The sequence below is a fragment of the Neolamprologus brichardi genome, chromosome 10, assembly GCF_056152115.1.
Source record: "Neolamprologus brichardi isolate AB-2024 chromosome 10, ASM5615211v1, whole genome shotgun sequence".
NCBI lineage: Eukaryota > Metazoa > Chordata > Actinopteri > Cichliformes > Cichlidae > Neolamprologus > Neolamprologus brichardi.
This window is the reverse complement of record NC_142113.1, coordinates 20,688,396-20,701,495: the sequence shown is the minus strand read 5'-3', so window position 1 is coordinate 20,701,495 and position 13,100 is coordinate 20,688,396. Positions and strand designations below refer to the sequence as shown.

At 41.8% G+C, this 13,100-nt stretch overlaps 1 protein-coding gene across 2 annotated transcripts in view; it reads left to right on the top strand.

Moving 5' to 3' along the window:
* Positions 1-13,100, top strand: part of LOC102787924 (transcription factor COE1-like) — a 90,444-nt gene that overhangs the window by 70,270 nt on the left and 7,074 nt on the right. For both annotated transcript variants that reach the window (XM_087847381.1, XM_087847380.1), the window contains exons 11-15: positions 1,443-1,531; positions 9,701-9,766; positions 9,851-10,013; positions 10,895-11,077; positions 11,806-12,003. In XM_087847381.1, coding sequence (XP_087703507.1) covers positions 1,443-1,531; positions 9,701-9,766; positions 9,851-10,013; positions 10,895-11,077; positions 11,806-12,003 — 699 coding nt within the window. The remainder of the gene's footprint in view (positions 1-1,442; positions 1,532-9,700; positions 9,767-9,850; positions 10,014-10,894; positions 11,078-11,805; positions 12,004-13,100) is intronic.

Sequence of the window (13,100 nt, the reverse complement as noted above, 5' to 3'; positions counted from 1 at the left end):
GGTGCTACTCTAACTTGTTGTTTTTGAGAAAAGGATAGCATCGTTTGACTTATCGTTTATCCGCTGAACTACTAGGAGGTTGAGGCGATGAATGGGAGGGTCTTGGTTTATCGTAAATCACCATTAATTTACACAAATATGAGTTTATTGTCTGACTTTGCCCCCAAGAAACACACAGACATATTCTGCTAAATGTAAATCTTGTAGGAAAGTCATCTTCCTGATGACTTAAAGCAAGAGGTGAGAGTGAGCTCTGTTTTTACCTCTCAAGGTTCATGGCCAGTCCCTAGTTGTACATTTTACAATATATGACACCAGTGGGATTTTGCTGCAAATCAGCAAAATTGCTTCAGACCGTAAAAGTGGTTAAAAGCACATGGAAAAAAAGCAAAGCTGACATTTCTAGAAACAGCAGATGGTGGAACAAGAAGTGAAAGGCTGATGGAAAATCTTATCATACATGTGTAGCCTATAAAAAAAAATGTGGTAAAGAAGCTACAATATTGTTGTTGTGACAGGAAGCCTTTGGGATTGTGGTAAAGTGCTTTTTAAAGGATGCAATCTGTATTTTTATATCAAGATATGAGTTACATGACTTGCATGTTTATCACGTAATTTAGAGTAAAATAGATAAATACTACCTGTCTCTGAGACTCCCTTCAGGAACATATACAGAAGCAAGTAGCTACAGAGACCCACAATATCTATCTGAGGGCTAAAATTTGCCAAATTTACCTTTAAACTTTACCAGATGAGTATTTTATTTTTAGCAAACCAAGTCTAAGGCCTAAAGACGAGTTGGGGCACCCCTTTTAGCCTCCAGTTGCTAGCGATGAAAATCTGTTTTTCCTGACTTGTTGGTGAGGGTTGATGGAGGTCGTTGGCTGTCGCTTGGTCAAATCAGTTCCAAAGAGACTCCTGCACCAAAAAAACCCTGAAATCTGAAAAAAAGCATCCTCCTCCTCCGTACAGTAGTGGTAAGATCCAGTCATGAAATTTGAAGGTAATAAAAAGCCATAAAGTGTTTTCCCCTCCTGTTAGCAGCTAAGTGATGGACATATTAGAGTGAGCCTGTAATATCCAGCAGGAGTTGGTGGAGGTCTAGCCTGAAAGATGGATTTAGATGGACACAAATATAATGTGTAAAATGGCACTTTGCACTGACAAGCTTGCAGCATGAATTTAACAGGTAGTGATTTAGAGTTGTGTCCACAGCTTGTTTCTGTAGCCACTGATTGGCTGAATAAACACTCAATGCAGGTGCAAAGTTGAAAGATTTAAACTCCCAGTTATTGAGTTATGGGTTTATGTCAGAAAACTTTCCAGCTACACCCACAAGTGCAGCATGATGTCAACACTGGAGATGGAGTGTTTCCAGTTGTTCTCAGGAAATTTCCATATTACTTATTCCCTCTGTTTCTGTTTCTCTCTGTCCTCTCCAGCGTTAAACGAACCTACCATCGACTACGGCTTCCAGAGGCTACAGAAGGTCATTCCTCGGCACCCTGGTGACCCTGAGAGGCTGCCAAAGGTACCGAAACAGTTCACATTCACAACTTGCCCATTTGTACAACAGCTTGTTGGACTTAGAACAAAACAAGAACTTGTCTTTTGTTTAGGTATATTTCAAAAAGGACAGAAACTGTAGCTTTGTAGATGTGAATGAAAGAACTTTGTGCTTATATTTTATTTGCTTTGTATATGCTTGTTTTTTATATTTCTGACAAGAATATGTGTTTTTAAATCTCCTGTGGGCTGTTCTTTTACCTCTTTGTGAACCCTTTGTGTGTCAGTTTCTTAGCTCCACATTTACAGGGTGAGTGCTTGAATCTCTTCCAGATCAGAGAGTCATATCTGATTATTTGTTTATCAGCTGGAGCTCAAGCAGCGTGTTTAAAGGTTCAGCAGATGTAAACAATTAGCACCAAACGATGAGCTCCGCTTTGATACCAAACTCTGTCATCTTGCTCTGTACATGCAGGATGACTGTGTGTGTGTGTGTGTGTGTGTGTGTGTGTGTGTGTGAGCTCACAAGTCAACCTGTTTCAAGTCTGAAATTGTGTATCTGTGAAGGCAGAGGTCATGCCCTTGTAAACAGCTGCTGTTGATTGGTTCGCCATTCCTGCTGGAGCTAGTCCAGGATTGGCTGTCTTTGCTGTGACATCATCAAAGAGTGGGCGCTGGTCACGATGTGATGGATGTGGTGATACAGCTGTGTCATCACGGTCATGGTGACACCCTGGATCAACCACATGTGTTATCAATCACATGTAATGTCCACCATCACCGTGGGAACGTGTTCAATACGTTACACAATAAACATAACTCTGGTGGATTTGTTACTTTCACTTATGGTAAACAGTAATGAGCTCACTGTTTCTTAAAAGCTGGTATAAACTACGGTCAAGTTTAGAAATGAGATGATGAGGATCAAAACATCAACCTTCTGTTTAGTAGGTGACCTGCTCTACTACCTACAGCCTGCTCTACAGCCACCCTGGATGGGGTCCTGGATGTCATAGTGAACATGTAGCTGAGTGTAATTATCATTTTTTCTTATTCTTAAGGCTTACAATGCTCTGCTGAGATGAGCCAAGGACACAGATAATATCTGCGCCATAAATTAAGGTGTAAAATAGTAAAAATAAATGGTCACATGTACAGTACAAAATGTGACCTTTAAGTCAGGAAAACTTTTTAAAACCTTATTTGTGGCAAAGTCAGTAACTTTTCTCAGATATCAGCAGTAGTTCCATACACGCATTTTGATATAACTGATCATTAAGATTAAAGTTGTAGCTTTCTCTTTTTTCAATGAGATAAACGTTTGTCCTTGTTACTCATAACTCCCCAGGGGCTTTTTAAGATGACTGCCAAGTGGAAAGACTTTCTCCTAAAAGTTCTGCTTTAGTTTGGAGATAACACCCCCAGGAGCTGCTCAAACATGGAAACCCATGTCATGAAGCTCCCAGACCACAGTTTTTGTGCTGATGTTAATGCTGGAGGAGGTTTGTAGCTTATCAGCTTTTGAATCAGCAGAGCATTAGCAGTTTTTATGCACTGGAGCTCAGCACTCAGCAGCCCCACTCTGTAACTTTACCCGGTCTGTCACTTTGTGTCTGAGTTTCTGTGGAAACTTCCCAAACTGACTTGTTGCATTGGTGGCATCCTATTACAGTACCACTCTGAAACTCAGTGAGCTCTTTAGAACGTGCTTGATTTTATACAGCAGTGACAATGGGACTGAAAACAGCTAAAATTCAAAGATGTAGGATCTAAGAGGTGCAGCCAAGTACTTTTGTCCATGTAATCTTCGGTAGCAACAATCTGTTCTTAACATTGCCGCCTAACTCTATCTTCACTTTATCCCATAACCATGCTATTTCCCTACTCAAACCTATACTATATTCACTGTGCACAAATATTCATAGTCTTGTCTGAGGATGGATCGCAGCTGTAGGGGTATGACCATCAACATTTTGTCTTAACCATTTAATCGTGGGTGATATAGTAGGTTTTTCAAGTCACTGCTTTAAATCCATTTACAACCCAAACAATGGGATATTATGCAGCTCACTGTTGTGAGTTGTGAGTCACTCTCCTGGTCCATGATGCCAATGGTTCAGTACTTCTCAAGAATAGAAATAGTTAATTTCAGTATATTTTTGCACTGGTTAAACAGGCACCTCTTTAATGGTCTGCGTATGCAGGCAGTTTTAACATCTGTGTTAAGATAGTTCAGTGTAACTCATTACCTATGGTCCATTTGTTGTTTGTTGTGTTGCACTGGGCAGATTGAAAATGTGTTTTGCATTTTTAAGGCTTAACATAAATACAGCATACATTGTGCAAAAAGTTATCGCAGTCAGGGATGGAGACGAGGAATGAAGCCAGCCCATCAGAGAAGATTTAACTCTTTTAAAAGCTTTTCTGAGCAGGCCTGTCTTGTTTCAGCTTACTATAAATGCAATAAGTGCTGCAGAAAAATCTGCGCAGGAAATGAGGTTCGCAACCTGAAGCGTGCAATACCATAAGTGATGTTAGTAGGAGCTTCTGGTAAAGCCTGAGTCAGAGAAGTGACTGACTCACTTTTTCAAGCATAATCGGACTTTCTGCTTAATTTGTGAGCAGCAGACACGCCCTGCTAACATGTAATACATAATGCTTCCAGCTTGTTTTGTTGTGTTTCACATGAAATCGAAAAGGGGGGGAATAATAAACTTAGACCACACTGAAAAATGTGCTGTGTTTGAGTTGAAGCTTTTCTGCAAAATATGCTGGTAATGTGACAAAATTGCCACTTAACTAACTGGCAACACTGGATGCTAATTAAGTTTTTTCTTCTGTTTCTTCTTCTTGAACATAGCAGGTGTGCATTCCTTAATCCAAAAAACTCTTCATGAGAAAAGTGGTGAAAAGTGAAATATTTAAAGGGGGAGTTGAACAATCTTGCCTTATCTTGGCCTTAGTTGACATATTTTCTTTTTTTGGCTTAAGTTTGTCAGTTAAAATAAAACAAATGAGCACGCCGAGCAAATAAATGTATCCATAAATACCTTTAGAACCAAATATTATCACATCTGACCCCAAAGCACCATAAAGTATTTTTTCTTGGCCTGTTTTATTTGGTCGTGTCCTTGTTTTATTTTTTTATTTTTTTTTCACTCCCATCAAAACTGGTCAGGCTCATTATAAGCAACATGAAGTCATGGAGAATATTTTTATATAAAGCTACAGTCAGAGCAACCAAAGTAATGCCATGCATTGATCAGGTGTCACACTGAAGCAACAGATGATATAAGGATTAATCAAAGCCAAACATGAAGATTTTCAGTCGTGGTGAGATCAAGATGAAGTTCTTCGGGAGCATGAGAAGTGAGGTTTAAGATAATAAGCGTCTGTTCACCAAGGGACATGTCACAGTTTCTTCAGGCACAGGGTAAAGGATGAAAAACATGGCAAATGAGTTCAGATCACTTTTGAAATTAGACAATGATTGACAAAAGTCTGAGAAAAACAAGTGTACAATCCCATCTCCCCCTCACCTCTGTTCATGCATTTCTCTGAGGCTTACAGCACTGTGGAGCCAATTTACAAAAAAAAAAGAAAAAGATCATTCTGATGACAGAAAGCTTTTAAAGCCAGACTTTATTTTGAATACAGTCTGTACTTTCTTTGTTTTAAACTGTGTTATACCGTCAGTGCTCCCACTTTAGATCAAGGTTCATCGCACATGCTTGTATCTGCTTCTGTGTGTGAGTGTGTCTTTCTGTGTGTGATGCACGTGTGTGGCCATCGCTGGGTAATTCATCATTTTGTAGCCGTGTGGTCGATCAAACTGAGACTTCATTATTGCTGCTCACCCAAGAGAGAGGGAGAGAGAGAGAGGGACTGCATGTGGATTTGTCTTATCTGTTAGTGCGATGCTGGATACATAAGAGAACAATGTGAAAATGGTTACAATGATTGCGAGTATGTGCGCGTGAGCGAGATAAGTTTGGGTGATGGAATATAGTGGGGGTGTTTCGGTTGGCGCCAGAGCAACACACATGCAGACACACACACACACACACACACACACACACACACGTGTACACACACCACAGTCTTGGCTGCTCATCCTGAGAATCGATCAGCCCATTTATCGAAGTTATAGGAGTTTGTTTCCAGGCCTAAAAAGAAGACAGACGGACAGACAAACAGACGGGGCAGTGGAGTGTGTGAGAGGATTACCAGCGGACAGCCGATTCGATAATTGTTCAGTGAACATTCAAGGGATTTTGTTGGCTACACACACACACACACACACACACAAACACACAGTGATATTCAGCTGCCAGTTTGTGTCACTGTGATCTCTTCAGCATCCAGCCATATGTACGTGCACGTACACTTTCTGTACACAGCGACGCACATATGGACCGTTACGCCAGAAGACACATACAGTAGGCTGTGTTTTCAACATCACGAGTGTCATTTTATTTTGAAAAGACAGCGACTTTTCTATAGTGGTTTCCATCGTTTTTAACATTAACCTGGTTTTAATTCATAAAATCTGAAGAATAGTTATGAGAATTCCCCATCAGATCGTCATTTTAAGGTTATATTTGTTCAGATAATAATCTTGCTTCTATCTGGGGTAAAGATACATTTTGTAAAATCAAGGGCCAAATTTTGCATGTGCACATCACCCACCCGCTGCTCGTCATCTGTGTGGGTGAATGCTCAGCCCTCACCCGATGCTTTACCTCAGTAAAAACTTTTCTATTAAGTTTCATTAAGTTCATTTTGAAAATTATCCTCCCTGCTAAAGTAAAAAAGATGATAAGTCCGGGTTTGCTTTAGGGTGGACCCGAGAATGCAGTGTCTCTGCCTCTTCCTCCCTCATGGTGTGATGCGACACTCAACTCGAAGCTTCAAAAGTAAAGTCCACAAATTCACTTCAATAGTCAAAAGACTTACTTAGATAGAGCCAAATCACAACAACAGTCACCTCAGTGATGGTGGTATATGTTATAAGGTAAAGACATGAACAGGTGATGCTTCAGTGTCGTAATGGAAGTGAATTGGTGCAGTTCACACATTTCTTTTCTTGGTAAACGGTTATTTGGGAAGCATATTTTCCTTTTGTTGGATCATTCGACGCAGACACGTCTCTCTCTTTTCCTTAAGTTCAGGTTTTGGGTGTTCATGGTTTTAAAGGTTGACCAGTATGTGTCACCCGACTGGTGACTTCCTCTGGTGACTCACTCAGCTGACATTGCTATGCAACTCCTTTTGATGATGTCGTACATAACTGAGGTCATGTCATCGGCATCACCATTATGAGTAATTGTGGTGACGCATGAACACACATATTTGAAACTACTCTAAATCTGTGTGTGTGTGTCACACATATCTTTGTTGACACCACCTCACCACCCATGAGAAGAAATGAAATCTGCAGCCTCAAGTCCTAACACTATCTCGCCGCGTTTTTAGCAAGAGAAGAAACGCTCCCTAAAGGACGTGTGTATGAGTGAACACGTCAGTACCCCGATCTGTGTGTGATCGGACCTGATATCCCCCGTGAGCCCACATGTAAAGTATGACATCATCTCACTGCGAGGTGTGACCCTGCATGTACGGCATCCCTAATGGCGCATTAGAAGCGGATCGGGCAGCTAATGTGCCAGCATTAGGGAGGAATAAGTCATGTGTGTGCCGTGTCTGTGCCGGCCTGGCACACGCACGTTACACACACATCTGACCCCGCAGAGACTCGGCTCAGCATTTCCTGGTCCTAATGCATACAACATGTGTGTGTCTGCGTGTGTGTGTAATGTATGGTTATCGCATTAGTGCTGGTCATAACTCAGACAGTAAAAGCACCTAGACACCTCCTGTTATTCTTTCTCTTTGCCAGCAGATCTGCCTTCCCTTTAGCTCACCTCCCGCCTCTCTCTCTCTTTCTGTGACTCTGGCAGACGACCTGTTTGTCTGCATTTTTACCCGAAAAAGACAGGAATAGATTATGCTAAAGGTTACAAAAGTCTGGAGAAGCAGTTATATAAACTCAATCAAGGACTTGCATCCTTTATTCGATCCAATGTTGAGTTGGAAAAGTGACAAAACACACACACAAAAAAATGAAATGACAAATGAGTGCTTGTCAGGTATATATTCCATAAATACCTGACAATAGATGAAATGTGGCATGATCAAGAAAGAATCAAGCAGAGATAAAAAGCTGTAAAATTGGACTTTATTGCAGCAATTAAAGTAAACAAAAGGATTCATGGTTAAAAAGTAAACATTTCAGAGATGGTTTCCATCACTTGTCATAATTCATCATTATCCGCAGTAAGCCGAGACAGCAGTTGATGGGCAGAAACACGAAGGAGGTGGTTGATCCAAAAACACCCCAGTGAGTTTTGATTTGGTGATTTGCATGTCAAAAACATCCATGCAAACATCTAAACTTGGACAGGATTATGCAAATAAGTAATAAAGTCCACTCTCTGTACCTAAACTTTTACATGTAAATCACCCAATCAGCTGTATGCCACTAACTCAGATGAGCAGTTTATAAACGGAAACCTGAAATATTTAGACACGTGCAACTTTTTAAGCAAATTTGAACTTTTTACCTAGTTTCTGATGCGGCTGCAGGCTGTCGAGGCCCTTAGGACGTCAAAACTGGATCGTTGAGCTTTTTGACAACCCGTTAAGTCTCATTCACGTCAGCTAATCGTAGCTGGTAGTGTTACTTATCTGTATTAGCCAGGAGGTAATCTGACGAACATACTTTCCTATTTACGGACAAGCACAACCTGAGAGATTAATTAGGTGATGTATGTGTGCGTCTAAATACGAACAAAGTATTCAGAGTGCATCGATTCCAGACACTTGAATCATGTAGCAGCCAAAGCCTGCAGACCTGATAATGATGATGTTACCAGAGGATCATCTTTCCTTCCCGTTTATCAGCTACTGGCCTTACTGGAACCACTCGAACAGTCAGGATCAGATTTCTGTGTGTGTGTGTGTGCGTGTGTGTGTGTGTGTGTGTCTCAGCTCACCAGTCTAATAATGAGAGGTTAACGGAGAGGCAGCCAGACCATAATAATGTGTAAGAGATTGAATTTAGCACCGTGGACAGGCACACTAAAACTGCTGACTGGCTCTGTGACCTCACACACGCACACACAGACACACACTGATGGAGAGGCAATATGTTCCACCAGGCACAAACTCGCAGGAGAGCACACATGCAGCCAACTGTAAGTACGTGTGTGAGCGTGTCACACGGTGCAGGTTAATACTGTGAAGCACAGAGTAATTTTCTCTCTGTCACCGGGCAGCCTCACGCTGTGGAAACGACAACACATTAACTGTTAAACAAGACACCTTAGACCCCGGGGTGGGCGCAGAGAGAAAGAGGAAGAAACCAAGAGGGCGGGTGGGTGAGGAAGCAAGGAGAAACAATAAAGAGGCTTGGCAAAAGAGCAAAATAGAGTGGAAGACAGAGGAGACGATTCCCAGCGTGTGTGCAAAATGGCAAAAAGGAAGTGGAGGAGAAACACTTGAAGCTGGACCAGGAAAGCAGAAGAAGGGGAGGGTGTGGGGAAGACTGACATGAACAAGTGGGGGAGGGGAAGGCATCAAATCCTCAAATAACTGATTGCACTTTCCATCAGAAAATGTGAATGAAAATGAGCTTAATCTGGCTTTATTGGTCACCTGGCCTGTTAAACAAACAGAGCAGCACGAGACCAAAACTACTCACACTGTGGTCTATTTTGAACAGAGATGCACAGCAGAAGAGCCTGCAGCACTTTAGATTGACTTCAGAGTATATTTTAAATACCTGTCACCTTAAGATGTCATTAAGATGCACAGGCACATAAAAGCACTTGACTTGACAGCAGGTAATCTGCCTTTAAAAGGACTGAGGAGCAATTTGTTTATCGTGAGTAGATGGTAAAATGGATGTGAAGTAAGGGGAAAGGGAATGCACATGTGTATCATTTAGCAACTATTATAAGTGGAAATTGTGGGTGTGCCTTCATGTGTGTGAAGCTCAATTTTACTTTATGGATTCAAGGTTTTTCATACTTCCTGTCTCTTAAGGAAATGTAAGTAGAAAGAAGGAGACAGTTACAGGTGATTAACTGTAATACGTGCTGCTGTCTTCAACTTTTCTCTCTCTTTGTGTCAGGAGGTCATTCTGAAGAGAGCAGCAGACCTGGTGGAAGCCCTCTATGGTTTGCCTCATAATAACCAGGTACACATACACACGCCGCATGGAAAGAGGGAAATCAGTACTTTCCCGCTGTGTTTATTCTAAAGCGCTTTCTTCTTCCTGCAGGAGATCATCCTCAAACGTGCAGCAGACATCGCAGAAGCTCTTTACAGCGTTCCTCGAGGACACACCCAGCTTTCCAGTTCAACTCACAGTGGCATGATGGGAGTCAACTCTTTCACAGGGCAGCTGTCCGTCAACGTATCCGAACCCACACAAGCCAATCAGGGTAAGAATTTGTCATCATGCTGTTTAGCAATTGCCATTAAATACTTAACATCGCTACAGCGCAGCCTAAAAACACCATATGAGCTCATTTTATTACATATTTGCAGGGACATGTTTAAAATCGGTTTACAGGGAACTTTGTAATTTTTGGTTTTAAATCAAAGGCAGGATATTTGTTCCTTTATCAGCCATCCCATAGTATTTAATCTCTATAAACATATATATTTATTATATATATATTTATATACAGAATCTGACGGCAAGACTCAAAATCTCTGGTCTCTGTTTGGAGCTACCTGACCTACTGACCAATCATGTTTAAACAGGCTTCAGCTACATCTTCTTCCGCTTTAGGCTGCTCCATTTAGAGGTCACCACAGTGGATCATCCCAAGCATCCTCCTCTGTCACACCAAACCTCTGCATGTCACTACATCCACAAACCTCCTCTGAGGTCTTCCTCTTTTCTTCCTGCCTGGCAACTCCATATTCAACATCCTATGTCCATTATATCCACTTTCCCTCCTCTGCACATGTCCAAACCATGTCAATCTTCCTCTTGGCAAGGAAAAAAAATCACTGTGCAAAGCAAAAGAGGGGTTTCATTTTCTGAAATTCTACCTCAGGCCCATTGCCAATTTAGTTTTGTTTATTCACTATTTTACATTTTAATTTATAGAGAAAGAACAATACATGGAACAGGAAGTCTGTTCTTTGGCTACACTGGAAGCCCTGGAAATCTTCAATGTCAACACACTCCATGCTTCCACTTTCTGTGGAGTTCTGTTCTGCAACCAGGAAAATGCTAAATTGAAACTTCCCGTGTGTGTATCATAAATGCTTTTAATTAGCATCACTTCAGTCCTTTTTCCGTATTCCGCAGGTTTTGTGCGCAGCAGCAGTAGTGTGTCACCCCACGGTTACGTGCCCAGCTCCACACCTCAGCAGACCAGTTACACCTCAGTCACCAGCACCATGAATGGCTACGCCAACAACACCGGCATGACCAACCTGGGAGGCTCGCCCACTTTCCTCAATGGCTCTGCAGCCAACTCGCCTTATGCTAGTGAGTGGATCTGTGCACCTTTACAATGTGCTTGCACCGCTGCCATTTAATTTCATGTCCTCCACACTGCCCACATACACCATCAGTACCTTCAGACTCACAGATGAAAGCAGCACCATGCACTCACATACAAACGCATACTGAACCGCGCACACGCAAAATGCCTGTGGACAGAAAGTGAAAGTCTCAGATGTGCTGTGTGGAGATTCCCCCATGGGGCTTTCTGTCACAGCGTCTTCAAAAACAATCACCAACTCACGGCTCATCGCTCCATTTTGTCCTCCGTCCATCTCCTCCCTCCTTCCCAGAGTGCCTTTTATCTGACAGCCACACCTCTTCTCCCTCTGTTGGTTAATTGCATCCCATTTCCATTTAGCAGAAAGGAAGACTAAAAAAAACAGAGAGGGAGGGAAGAGTGGAGCCACGTAGAGAGAAGCGAGATTTTTTTGTTTGAGAAGAGTAAACTGGAAGACTGGAACCATCTGGTGACACTTCCCATGAAGTTCATTTTAAGCCACATGCAATAGATGGACATCTGACAACTCTGGAACCTGATTTGTTTACAATGAAAAGCTAGTTTTGCCTGTATTTACACACCATGAGCACGCTTTATATCTCAAATAGGGAAGAAGGTGCTCCCATTTAATTCAAAAGAGAATAAACTATTAGTTTCTGAATCTTTAATCATTTTTCTTTTAATTTCTGTCTGCTCTCTCCTGCCTCTCCAGTTGTTCCATCCAGTCCTACTATGGCCTCCTCCACCTCTCTTCCCTCCAACTGCTCCTCCTCTTCTGGTGTCTTCTCCTTCTCTCCAGCCAACATGGTGTCAGCAGCAGTTAAACAGAAGTCCGCCTTTGCTCCAGTAGTCAGGCCCTCGTCGTCCCCTCCGCCCTCCTGCACCAGTGCCAACGGCAACGGGCTTCAAGGTAATTTAGCATGTTAGTCTATCATATGGTGCTTCGAGGCAGGATTTTTCCCAGCACATGAGTTTAGGATGATTTCGTTCCTGTTTTTTCAACTAGTCTGTCACATCATCCTCTAACTCCTCTCAGATCCTTACTGGATTGTGAGCACATACACACACTGTTTTAGAGTTAAATATTTTAGATTAATGAGTTTCTTTGGTCCAAACTGGTCCCAACATCCCCTGTGGCGTTCCTGTTTATTAGTGAAATAACGGAAGAGCTATTGACTGGATTGTAATGAAAACGGGTACAATGCTATTCTAAATAGACTCAATTCAAAGTCAGAGTCTCAAGAGTCTGCATGCTTATGGTAATAAGGTGATTCTGGGCTAAAATGACTTTCACTCATTAGTATTAATTTTCTCTTTGCTGCACTACAGGCCTGAAACACTACAGGCAACAATATCTGTGGTGTAATGAGGCTTATCCAACTTAAAAAATGCTAAACTAATTCTCCTCTCTTAACTTTGCCACTTTTGAATAATAAAAATATCCCTTCCAAATCTTTAAGTTGAATCTGGAAAATTCTCGTGCCTTGCCACTTAGAATAGCCCTTACATACCGACATAAGTTTATGACTGGAAAAGGAAGGAAAATGTAAACGCGGATCTTTAATTCAGTGTTCTAAAAGTGCAGTTAATGGGTCAGTGGCAGCATTTTATGAAGCTGCAAGTGCAACAAGAAAAGAATCCAATGCTGTATTTCTTTCAGTCCTAGCTCATGTCACATTGCGCTATATAGCAGCTCAGAATGAGACCAAGGCCACATTTCTCTTCTGTTTCATAGCAGACTAAACATTATCCAACACTTACAAATACAGCTGCTATTAAGAAATGTTGCAGTCTCTATAATGGTTAAAATGCCATAAACAACCACAAAGATGACAGCCACCTTCCCCTGAAACAGACAAACGCTAAATAACTGTGTTGGATGTTCACAGCCCTCAGAATATTTTTGGTTCCCCAAGGCCTCAGTCAGGCCTAGAGACTAGTTGACAAACTGATGCCAGCCTGCCATTGCTATGGAAAGGTATGTGCTACCTAACCAGCTGGTTTAAC